Below are 13174 nucleotides of genomic sequence, written 5' to 3' on the forward strand. Positions count from 1 at the left end.
TCATTGTAGTTTCATTTTATTTTATTTGTTACACTAGAATGTGTTCTCAACTCTGAGAGATGTGGTCAATGCTTGCTAAGAGTTTCCGATGACATACATTGTCATATGTTCCCAGCATATACTAGTAAGTGCTTTGTGTTCATTATTAAATGACATGTAAAAACTGAGACACATTACACATTTTAACACATTTTTAGTTTTGTACATTGCATGATCTGTGTGTGGGGTTTTGTGGTCATTGACTGTATAGCTGTATCCTGTTGATGTTTTAATACCTGACTTTTCTCCGCCTTTCAGTGAACATTGTTTTCCTGCAAAAATGAAAACGCCAGGGACCTTTTCCAGGTACAGTAACCAGGTTCTGTTTCTGTGCTTCTCAATCCTGTCAATTTCCCGCTGTCATTCCTCCGCTGGCATTCCCATGTTTTAGTTTTGCTGCACTTGCATGTTGCTCATTGTATCTGCATTTTTCGCTCCTCCTTTTTAGAATATATTTTCAAAATTTGTATTTTTTATCTGTCTTTATCTTTCCTTAAGGCACACTGGTACTGTACCTTGCTCTAACACAACACATAAAGCTGTGTGATGTCACAGGTCCAGCACAAACAATGTAAGCGCAGTAACAGAAAAGAAATAGCCAGGTGTTTTATGTGTCCCAAAGTTGTGGTAAGTGCTTTGATAACCATTTAGGCCTGCGTGAGAAGCCAGTGGCTCCATATTCTTTGCTGATTCCTGAGGTGGTGACACACACCGCAATTGCCCTATTTCAAAACTCACTGTCACAAGACCCCTGACTTCCTTGATTCTGCAGTATGATGTGTGTTAACTAACAGTGCACTTGATAGTGATTTTCAAAAATCATAGCATCCAACAGCATATGATGTCTACGTGTCTGTGAGCATAGCCGGCATGCTGTCTGTTTTTAGTGTTTATGTTTTTACCCTGATCCCAGGGTAACTCTGTTAGTTACATTACATTACATTCATTTAGCAGACACTCTTATCCAGGGTGACTTCCAGCACAGAAGAACAGAAATGTATCCATTCAAGCTGAGCATAAATCATTCATTGAACCAAACCTTTTTTCCCCAATCTAATTTGCCTGTCACAAGTACCTCAGGTAGAAGATTGAAACATATATCCAGGGGTAGTGTTCTCGGCTGATCTGCACAGACATGTATGAATGTGCAGACTGAAAAAAATGCCAGAGACTTTATTGCCTTTCATCCTTGCGTTACATCAGCACAATGCAATACAAGTTAGTACAACACTCCACATTCTGTAATGTAAGTAGATGTCGGAACAGGCATCCAATAATCAGTTTCACAGCTTGCATTGTTCTATGTCCCAATGTTATTTTTGAGCGAAGTGAATTCCAGGGCTTGTTGTGTATGTGCTATTGTTGGGGTTCAGACCACCTGGTGCAGATTAGACCACTTCACTGTGGCTCCATGATCCGTTTCCATTGCGCTGTGACATTGTTTCCGAGTCCCAGTGACACACGCACTTCCTCTGAATTGTGGCAATACACCGTGGCCATCTGCCCTGTCAGCGGCCGACACAGCATGCCAGTTGGGTGCAACTGCTATTTCTCCCAGAGGGCTACAGCTCATGAGCTCATGGGGTACAGCTCTTCCAACCTCTTTTTCAGTGGAAAGAGCTAGTTTCGTTTGCCCGGCTGCTTAATTCCTACCCCCAGTGGGGATGCAGAAGGATTCAGTGATTAGGTCATCGGTTTGAGGAAGGGAAATTAAAATGTACCTCCTCCACCCATTTCAGTTTTTTTTTTCTCAGTTCCCTGCTGTGACTTGAGTGATAGAGCATGCAGTGAAATAATCAGACAATCTGAGAGTACAGGAGGTGCAATGAGCATTGCTTTTTTAACAGCAGCTTCATTCAAGGCCGTTTAAAGTTGTATAACAAAATAAATGCTGCGTAACTTTACACCAGTAGACTAACTATGCAGGTTTTGAACAGATGTAAGATGTTTGAGGATGAGGAAGGATATTTTACACTTTATCATTTTTGAACCATAATTCACAATTTTCTGTTAATGCTGTTATGTTGATTGCTTGGCATTTTAGTATGCTGGTATGTTGCTATGTTGATCTCTTAGGCAGTAGTCCTTCAATTTCGGTCACTGTAAAGGTTGTTGACAATTTCTGATTATGGGCTTGCATGGTGATCTCCGGATCAGCACACTAGTAGTTTTTTTCTTGGAGTATACTGAATTTGTTATTACAGGAGTAACGACTAACACAAAGGTGGGATGTGTGTCCCGGATTCTTCAGTAATCGAGAGCGGTTTACCCAGAATTGAGAGGACTGTTTCTACAGGGTCACTAATGCTCCTGTTCCCTCCTACTGGCACATCCGCAACAATCCTGAGCCCGCTGGTTGTATGTTTTGGTTTCACGGTGGCGCCCACTGTCCCAATGCCTGCGCTATCTGAGCAGCTGAAGAATGCTGCCACGCCCAGGCAGAGAGAGCCCGGGTGAACGAGCGGTGGAGGGGGATGAGCAGGGGACACTGCCCTCAGGGCGTGTGGAGGAACAGAGACGCCCTTAATCTCAGTGGGGTGGTGGGGCCTTAGAGCCAGCATGCGCACAGAACAGCAGGCCAAATCTGTCAAGCACCACAAGGTTTATGGGACTTTATCCCTACAATTCTGCAAGATATTACATTCATTTCATTCATTTAGCAGACACTCTTATCCGGAGTGATTTCCAGCACAAAAGAACAGAGGTGCATCCATTCAAGTTGAATGAGTAGCAGTGTCAGAGGCTAACAACTAGGCTAACAACACTCCCAGACCAAAGAGTGTGAGCATAACACTATTCAAGCCTTACCACAAGTTAACTTGCAGCCTGACTAGACAAGGTAAGCCAAGTGCAGTACCATACATCACAGTTACTAGATCATTTTGGTATAGAGAAGTACCTAGCATTGCAGATAAAATGAATGGCCTCACACCTTTCTGTGGAGTGTGTACGGCAGAAGGGAAAAAAGGAAAACGTCGCACACACAGACAAGCACACATGCATATAGATGCACTTGTTGTCTGCGTGACCCAGAAGCAAAAAACTGTTGCCTCATGCTACGGTCCATGTTACTGTCTTGTCATGTGAGATTGTGGCATCAGGTCAGAGCTGTGTGAAAGACTGCCTCCTAGAGAAGTGCATAGAGAGTCCACCAGTAATGTCAGCTGTTGTGCACTGCTCTAGGGTACAAAGGGATTTTTCCTAAGTGAAGATAGTCCCTGATGGACACAAACACCTTGAGGGCACAAAGATGCTTGGCAACATAATGCATGCATTCCCTCAACTTTTTCTTTACTTAATCCCACCCATGGGGTGAATTTTCTTTCTACAGTGTTCTTCTTGTCATTCACCTTTAGAGGACTTCATCTCTGCCTCTGAACATGTGTGTACGCGCATGCACACACCTGTGTGTTTGTGTGTGTGTGTTTGTGTGCGCGTGCGTATGTGTGTGCGTGTGTGCCTGTGGGTTACACATTGCCCAAGAGAGACAGGCCTCTGCAGACGTGTCCCAGCACGACATCGGAGCTTTGAGCCACAAGGGAAGGAAACCAGACCCTGCTCGCCTCTGTGCTCAGCCGTCTACTCGAAAGGTTTCCCAATCTGTGCATTCCACAAATAATATAGAGGGGGAATGGAGGCTGTGCTTCTGTAATCCCATTCAGAGCATGCACTTTTTTTCCTGATTCATCTCAATTGTAGCCACTCATTTCCTTTGTACGCCGAATCAGGCATGTACCTCAGTGTGTGTACTTCAAAGTTCAAAGCAGTCCAAAAATATCAGCAAGTGTGGTCAGAGAAAAACCCTACTTCCTCTGGGAAGTACAGTTTTCTGTTGCACAGTCATTTATATGCACTGCGGTGAAGGGGGAGCGGACCTTCTCGGAGACGTACTCAGAAAGCTCACAACACAGTACCATTTAGTATTTCACAGCATAAAATAAAGTTGCGTTTATCATTGTGTTGGTGAGGAGTGAATGGTTTTTTCGGGTGCTGCTTGTGTCACGAATGTCCCTTTTACCCCCTGCTGGCATTGGTGCATGGGTTGCATTTTACTGCCATGGAGCATTCACATTGCATCTACTTTCCCGGCGAGCTGAAGAGCTGAGGGTTGGGCCACAGTGGGGCGGCAGGGGCCCCCCAGGTCTGCGTTCGCACCCGTGTGTTCATGCGTACGGCTCAGATGTGTTGAGGCACGGCGCTTGGCGCAGTGTAAGTGTCTATGGCGTATCCTAGGGGAAGATATTTCTCCCCGTCATGCCTACGGAACACGATGTCGTTTATGTGCCAGAATCGGGCAGGCAGGCAGGCCTCCCCCGTCCTGTAGCATGCCCTGTCAGCCCTCCCGCTGGAGGCACCGAGATCAGGCGTTCTCATTGGCTCCGCGGCCCCACCTCGGATAGATCTGGTCTGCGGCAGAGTGTTCCCACCCCTGCTGCTGTCTGCTGGCCTCAATAGCCAACTTCTCCCACCCTTTTACTTCTAAGCTGGAAAGATTTCGTTCTGTCACTGTTTCCCCTCACAGTGGCTTTCCAGGTCATCTTGGTTTCGTTAAACAATTGAACCTGTTGCATCCCATGACACACGATACAACAAATTTGCTTAGTTTTGGCAATGTAATGGAACTCGAAATTGCTGTTTGATAAAGGGTTTTTGCTGTCATCATAAAATTTTTTTCAACATGGTTATTCATGCATTTCCTTTGCTCTTTTGCTCATTCCACAGGTCTTTTTGTCACCTTTCTCCTGTCACCCTGGCCACGCTGGAGCCGCAGAGCAAGGAGGAGCCGAGCCTCAGCTGCACGGTGACCGCCACAAAGGCTGGCTCCGCCCCTAGCCCTCAGAGTGAGGCGGTGGCCAATGAGCTGCAGGAGCTGTCACTTCAGCCCGCCCCCTGTCTGCTGCCTCTGAGAGAAAGGAAGAACGGTGAGTTGACGTCACTCAGATCCGTCAGTTCCACTCATAATAATGATGATGACCAATAATGATGACGAATGTAACTCTTGATGATGAATATTACTCCTTTAAGACAACTGTCAAAAACTGCCATATATAATCTGAGGCAGTTTGTAAAGTAACCCCCCATTTGTGAAGCATATAGTTTGGTTAAAAAACATGCCATATATTCTGGCCAGTGTGGTGTTACATTTGCTTAACCTGAATCCAAACAGGTAAGCAGACTGTCTAAAAGCTACAAACACTTGGTGGGGAACAGTAAATGTCAAAAGGTCTTTTGGTTGCCAACCACAAAAATGGGGGAAAACTAGGAATGACTACATGAAATAACTGAGTTGAAGAAGGGTAGAAATATTGTTTTAAAATGTGTCTTTGCAGGAGAGTGAAGAGGCATGGGGTAGTAATGGCATGGTTTGACAGTAGAACTGAGAGTGGAGAGAAAAGACTAGATAGATCTTCAGAAACTGTGGATGAAGCAGGTCAGTAGGGTGGACATGGAGACAAGCACAAACAGTGGTTTGGAAAGGAATTTGGAATTCTGGGGAGGGAGGGAGGGAAGTGAGCAATGGGATTGCATGAGAAAAGCAAAGAGGACAGACGACAAGTGAAGCAGCAGAGAATTGGTTATTGCTGAAGAGCATGCGGAGCATAAGGACAAAGTCCAGCAGAGAGAGAATTCCTTTAATCAGTGGCATGAATGACCAAAACCACCCCCCCCCCCCTCTTTGTCCCCATCATCCTCCCTCCCTTTGTCCTCCATCTCCCCTCCGAGCCATAATTCTGAGGCAGACAAGTTATAGCAGGACCTCTCTCTTATCTTGGGGGGGGGGGGTGGGGGGGGGGTGGGGGCAAGACACTCTGACATTCTGCCCCTGGACTTCAGAGGTTAAAGGAGGAATGTGTTGTTTATATGTATATATGTGTCATTGTTTCTGTTTTTTTTTTTACCCAAAGCCCCCTTCCTCATGCTATGTAATCTTGAAAATGTACCTGTAGAGCTATCTGGAAAGTCCTTCAATATTTATACACACAGCCTGGTCATGTTTAAGCTATGCTGGGCCAGAAGTGCAAGGAGGTGGGGGTGGTTCTCAGTAAAGATGCTGAGATCTCAGCTTCTCCTCAAACAATGTCAGAGAAAGTGGGCTGATAAGAAAATCTGTTGATACTTGAGGACTACAAGCCGGGAACCAAGGAGAAGGGAGGGGACAGGGGGAAGGGGAGAGGGGGGCCACCAGAATGAGAGGATTGCATAACTGTGGAGAGAAAGAGGTAGAGAGAGAGGGAGGGAGGGAGGAAAAGAGACAGAAGGAGGGGATTGTTAGTATTGAGGGGCCAGAGGTGACCTGGAATGCATTTCAGCACCAGCTTTTTTCACTGTACTTTAACTTCTTTTGAAAGGCTTCACTAAGATGAAAACCGACCCTGTACTGGGGTAACAAGCCCCTTTGCCAACATCTCAGGATCAGAGGCGGGACAGAATGATTAGTGTTGCAGGAGTCAAACGTTAGGCTAGGGCTCATTTTTATCCCAAGAGCGGTAAGGAGAGGCGAACACACAACGTGCACACACACGCGGACACGCAGAGTTGGGAAAGAAGGAGTTGGGCGCAGTTCAAGAAGGGAGGAGGACGGGGCTCCCAGACGAATGCCGAAGGACCTCAGTTCAATCCTGTTGCCACCTCAGCCCAGAGGAGCAGGGCGTCAGAGCCTGGTGAGGTGCGGGTGGTTGGCATTGTAGAACTTCAGCTCTTTGGCCACAGTTTTACATGCACTGTGTTTTTTTCCTTGCTGGAATATGAGCCCTTGCATGTGGAGGAAGATCTCTCTTTAATCCTTGCAGGAGGCAGGATATGGCCATTCACTCAGGTACAGTCTGATTTTCCTGTTCTGTGTTCAGGTGCCAGATTGTATTGATCTTGTATTGAGTTAGATAAAGCTGTCAGTAAGTTTAACTGTGGTGAATTTTTTTACAGTGTGTACCTCCTTGATGGCTTTGGCCAATGATGTGAGGTTGACAAGCACTGGGATGCATTGCTCTGCATGGTCTGTTTTAAGCTTTGTGAGTCTGTTGTAATTACAAGATGAATTATATGGGTAAAAAAACACTGTGGTCACAGTGCCAGTATAATAGCCATTGATCTCTTGGTATCATGGTGTCATCAAAGGCATTAACAGCATTCATTTTTGCACGTGCAAGTAATTGCAGTGAATCCCGACAGATATCCCTTCCAACAAAGCAATGTGGTTTGCAGCATTATTACTCTCTGTTTTCAGAGTTGAAGAAATCCAGTGCTGCTTCATGTGTGGATGAGGCTGGTGAGCATTCAGTAACAAGTGGTGTGCTGTAAGACTCCCAGATGTGGCGCGGTTCAGCCCAACCCTCTGACAGATATATGAGAGGTACTGGGCAGCGTGAAAGAATTTTAGCTCGGAGGTAGAAGTAGAAGTAGAGGTAGCGGTGGAGGGGAGGGGTGGCTCCGCAGTGCTTATGTGTGGGGTGTGTCCTTCACTGGTGCCTTTTTTTTCCCCCTTTCATCTGAACCAGCTGCCGGCTTCTTCGGAATGAGGCATTTGCACAAAGGGAAGGGACAGGGCTGGGAGACTAGATTAAAGGGTGTCGTCCCACATTAGGGTCATAGCTGGTCCTTCCCACTTTAGGCCGAGGGGCTACCCCCTCAGGTGGGCGTGTGTCCCATCTCAGCCCTTGCTTTGTGGAATAGGTTCTTGAATATTCGGGAGCAGTGAAATTCCTCCCAGCCCAGCCGGCATAGCAGGTTTCTCGGTGCAGCCATAAGGAGCATCCAGTCATCGCTGACCCCTTTGCCTTGCAGTCTGTTAATGAACCATGTTTAAGTGGAGGACTCATGAGTCAGTTCCCACTTCTTCTAAAGAGGAAATCTGGCCCAAAAAGGAGAGAGGCACAGAATGTGAAAACCAGTCAAGGTTTTTAATTACCCCCTCAGACATCCGCTGGTATGCTATTTTTATCAACAGATAACATTTCTGCCTTGACGTTGTGGTCTTGTCTTTCTTTGATAGTCTTCAAAAACAGTTATTTTAAGTTATAATATTATTTTCATTTTTTATCTGTTTGTTTGTGACACCATCTTTATGTGTCTTTTCTGAAATCATGGATGCTAAAGCACTTTGTTGGCTTTGAACAAGACGTTCAACTTCATGTAAAATGGTGGAAAACATACATTGTGTGTCATTGGAGAGGTAGCTCGGACTCCTTCACTCCTTCACTACATCACTCCGGTGATCTACATCGCCTCTTACTCAAGCCTTCCTCCTGATGGTGTTAGAACAATAACGTGCAGAATTTTGCAGATGAACCAAGCAGTTCCAAAGAGCAGAACAAGGCTGGGGAATTTGAACAAGCTGAGCTAATGGGCTGCGAGTGGGTTACACACCCACACGTTTCTGCAGCTGTCTCTGAGGAGGCCTCCAATTGACTCATCATAGCCTCTTAAAAAATTCCCAACACCATCCAAACGAAACAGAACTGTATGTGCATTTTAGAATTGGAGGGAACATGCAGAGACCAAAGCATCTCCATTTATGTTGCTGCATTTTCAGAATCAGAATTTTTAACTTACAGTGATACCACCTGCGTTGAAATAGTGGACTGTTGCACTCAAGCACTCAAAATACCCGCTATTTACACACACACACACACACACACACACACACACACAATATGAATTTCCCCAAGGGGATGAATAAAGCATCTATCTACATTCACAGATTCACAGTGTTGTGAGAATAGGAGGAAAAGCATAGGTTTCTGCTTCAGCTGTGTGCATACATTTGTGTGCAGTCTGTTAATGAACCATGTTTAAGTGGAGGGCTTACTAGTCAGTTCCCACTTCTTCTAAAGGGAGAATCTGGCCCAAAAAGGGGAGAGGCACAGAATGACTGTGTCTGTGCCTGTGCTTATACACTTGTGTGTACATGGTGGTGCAAGCATGCATAGGTGTGCATACGTGTGTGTGTGTGTGTGTGTACGTGTGTGTGTGTGTGCGTGTGTGTGTGTGCATATATATGTGTGTGCATACTTGAATCAAGGCAAGCTCTGAACTGGGTGGCTGTGGTGTTTAACAGTGTTCCAGCCGAGGCTTCAGCAGGCCCACACAGGCTCACTACAGACCGGGCTCACACCATCCGCGGCTGAAAAACAGGCACACACATGCGCAGAGACTCTTCAGAAACACACAGAGCTTGCGCACACACACGGATGCATGCACGGCCACCCTATGGAGAGCTGAGGTATCTGCAGCTGACACTCACACACAGGGCCCTGCCATCAAGCAGACTGGAGGACCTCCCCCTGCAGAAAGCCCACATCGGCTGCCTCCCGGGCCCCGTCTGAAGAGCATTCACATATAGGATATCTTAATGTTCATCAATACAAACTGAGTGGGGTGGTGTTTAAACACTGTGGTGCCATAAACCATCACTGAACACGGTGATGAAATACAGATGCAGCATTAGCTCCATCAGATGAAAAGATAGTGAAACAAATTGCATAACTTTGAGTGTGGGGAGGTTATCTGTGAATAAATGAAGAGTTGGTTTAGTCTTGACGGCCAGTGGTGTACATCTTTTGGGGGGGGTCAGAGAGGCAGGGTGGAGCTGCGTGCAAACACGCTTCCTGTAACCACAGCCACCTCTCTCTCTCTGTTATTCTCTGATATTTTACACCTTCCATTTGCACATTTGCATTGGTCACAGCAGGCAATGACCTGCGGCGACACAGTATCTGTACTGTCTGCTGATAATGTTACCTGTCAGATGCCGCTTATCGGAACAAGGATGCAGAAGGCTCAAAAACGTCTGCATCATTTCATTTGTTCTGTAGGAACCGGCTTTGACAACAGGTATCACAGCCCTGTAAAAAGGTACAGCGTGCTCAGATATGCATGCACACATATCTTCACCCAGCCTTCATGTTGATAAAGAGTGAAGTTTAAGGGCAAAACATGTTGATCAACATTGTCATGCAAAATCTAATTGTGATGGAGTAACCAGATCAATGTGTTTGATTACGGAGCACAGCCTGGCATGATACCTCCGCATCCCCCTAGTTCTGCAAAATTTCCCACCTTCGTTCCACATAATTATAATCCATCTTTGAAGGATGGACAATTGGCATTATACCTGCCCTTTTGTAATTACATGTGTCACGGTCACCTCAGTCCTGTGTGGTAGGACTGAGCAGCTGGCCCCATCACATAATATGGAAATGCAGGTAATTTTTTTTTCAACTGTACCTGCTGCCGGTGTTTTACATCAAGCTTAATCCCCAGGTGACAGGTAGGGAAAGTGGGCGCAAAAGTGGGCTCGGCGATAGCAATCTGCGCCATTCACTGCCCCGTCAGGCAAATGAAGCTCATCCATCACATCAAAGAGAAAAAAGGACCACTGCCGTTGGCATATTCATTCAAATGATCTGCCAGTCATTTCTTAGTTACAGTCGTTGCACATGGAACCATGGTGTGGCTCAGGAGCAAGCACATGGGAGGTCAGAATCTTAATTTTCCTGATCTGCAGGCTGTTGTTTATCTAATGGTGGCTGAGAGGCAAGAAATAAGCAAATCTGAACCCTTTGGCTTGCTCTTATGAGTCTTCCCACAGAGAGTAATGAATTCAAATAACGGTAAAATTAAACAAACTACATGCATAAAACCTTGCCATTTTCAGGATGTCTGCAGGGTTTTTGTGCTTTCCACTGCTTGCTCTCACTCTCTCACTATTCCTTTTGTCGTCTCGATGCCTTACAGTCTCTCGCAGTGCAGACAGAAGAGGTCTTTTAATAATCTCGCCCAGGTGTGCCGGCTCCTTCTGTATCCCAGAGGATGTGGTGCTGTTCTCCTCGCCCTTCCCAACAGACGAACGCCAGCCATTAACAGATTTATACTCAGCCAGTATGTTCATGTCCAGGGGACGCGTACCTTGGTGACGAATGGCCAGGAGGGGTGTGTGAGTGACAGTCAGCTTGAGCCAGAGAGAATGACTACAGCTTGGAGGGGAGGGGGGGAGGGGGGGGGGATTTGGAGACTAATCATTTAGAAGGTAGGCGAAATCAACAGGGTCTGGTGCAGCAAAGAGGCACATGAATTTCAGTCAACCGTTATTGGAGTTTTTTTTTTATTTCCCTCCATAGTTTTAACAAATTATCCACCAGCCTCCATAGCGTGTGGCAGACACACTATGATCGTGATGATAGTTTGGGGATTGCAGCCAGCGCATGGGATGGGGATGGTTTTTGGCCTGCGGGATAAAGCATTTTCAGATGACGGTTATGTAATGCATTACGGTAATAACAGCACTCTGGCGCGCAAAAGCCCTCTCCTCTCCGCCGCCCAAAATCCATTTGCTGAACTCCTCCTAACCTCCCTCTGTCAGCACCACTCCACCCCTCCCTCTCTGGTGGCCTCATGTTACCGGCCCCAGGCAGCTGGGCCCAATCTGGCCTCTCTCTCTCTGTGTTAGCAGCGCAGTGGGGCAGGCTAGGGGAGCAGGGTAGGCCCTCGTGCCTCACTCTGAGGCCTGATCCCCTTCTAATCCCATCCCACCACGCATCTCACACATGCTTATTCCAGCATCCTGAACCACAGCGGTCAGTAGCATGAGAAATGCTGAATGGAGGGGATTGTCTGTTTCATCTGAGACTTTCTCGGGCGTTTGTTTGTTTGACAGGTCGTTGGGCGAGCGTGGCTTTTTTTTACGTTGCGCCTGCAGAGCGTGGCATTGTGGTCGCCTCGTGATTCACCAGGCCCCGTTTTTGTCCCATTACCCCTAAGCTTCTCGTAAGCCTCCATGAACGTGTACGAGACGTGTGTATGGGCGTGAGCTGTGCTGCTCCTCTGCCTGCTATAATTGGTATGTGCAGACACACTGGTTTATCATACATGTTAGATCTGGTGTAAGGACATCAGTGGTTCAGCCGGCTAATTATTATCGTATTTGTCAGCACAGGGAAGGGAGGAAGGAGAAACAAAGAGGGAGAGGGAAGACTACTGTACATCAACTGATAGGAGTCATGCACAGTAACTCCAAGCAAAGACGCAGCATCTGGGCCTGAAATGATAATGCATTGAGGGGAAAAAAAATACTTCCCCAGTCCCGAACCCAGAGACACAGAGATGAGAGAGGCGGGTGGGAGAAGGAGACGCGTTTGTCTGGCTAACTCTGGTAGACCTGCCGTCCTAGACAAGATGAGCTGACGGTGGGGCATTAAAAATACAGCAGGAAAAGTCCTGTGCGTTGCTTGCTCTGCAGAGGGACAGCAAATGACCGCAACAGCTACAGTATGTATGTTAACTTAATGACGTACTGTAACCTCACTGTTAGTTGCACTGGTTATTCTCACTGCATTTGCTACTTTTATTTTTGTTATTTTACTGAGTATTTTAGACAAGCATTCCAGTACAATGAAGACACCTTGCCTGTCATACAAACCGAGCCATTTAAAATGAGAGGGGAAAAAGATGTACGGTTTACGCAGTGAATTCCAAGTTGGGGGGGTCGGCATAAAAATTCCCCCGCAGAGCTTTAACGACCGACCTGATGTTGACTCCTCTGCCACGGATGAATTTGCAAGGACCCCACAGTACATTAACTGCAGGTCTAACTACTGCGCAGCTGAGACATCTGCTGTCGCTGAGATGAAGCATCATTACTTAGTGTTAGCAGCTCCCCTATGCCTCCTGTGCTGCCACTGTGGGCCATCATGAAGCCTAGAGAGGCACACTTTGTTGTTAAGCCTCTGCCGCCCACTCTATGGCCATGGTATCCATGGCAATTCTGCATTACCGCATTCTGTGTATGTGTGTGTGGGTGTGCATGCTACTTAAGGGCACAGCTCTAATCGAAAGCTGCCATAAAAGCATTGTTGTGATAGTAACCCTCGTAATCACTATCGCTGGTAAAGTCCAGTTGTCAGATTCGGCAGTAAAGGGGGGGATCATCTCAGAGTTGGTGTCACGTGATCAGCGGTGAGGTGGGGACAGGTGGACTTCAGTCCTGTTTTTGCTGCCGCTGTGTGTTTGACGAGAGCAAGCCCCCGTTTCCTGTGGCACACAATTGGAGTCAAATGCAGCACAGCAGGCCATGCTCAAGATGAGAATCGCTGCTGGGGGCTTCCAGACTGTCTGTCTCTGTTCTTGCAGCTAGTTATGC

General features: G+C 46.8%; 1 protein-coding gene across 5 annotated transcripts in view; it reads left to right on the forward strand.

Moving 5' to 3' along the window:
* The window catches only part of LOC118783900 (myocardin-related transcription factor A-like), a 35870-nt gene that overhangs the window by 1605 nt on the left and 21091 nt on the right, over positions 1 to 13174 (forward strand). For 2 of the 5 annotated variants that reach the window (XM_036537837.1, XM_036537840.1), the window contains exons 2-3: positions 298 to 345; positions 4762 to 4961. In XM_036537837.1, coding sequence (XP_036393730.1) covers positions 320 to 345; positions 4762 to 4961 — 226 coding nt within the window. In that variant the 5' untranslated portion in view covers positions 298 to 319. The other 3 variants (XM_036537868.1, XM_036537859.1, XM_036537846.1) reach the window with 3 other exon arrangements.

Source organism: Megalops cyprinoides, chromosome 1, assembly GCF_013368585.1.
Source record: "Megalops cyprinoides isolate fMegCyp1 chromosome 1, fMegCyp1.pri, whole genome shotgun sequence".
NCBI classification, from domain to species: Eukaryota; Metazoa; Chordata; class Actinopteri; order Elopiformes; family Megalopidae; genus Megalops; species Megalops cyprinoides.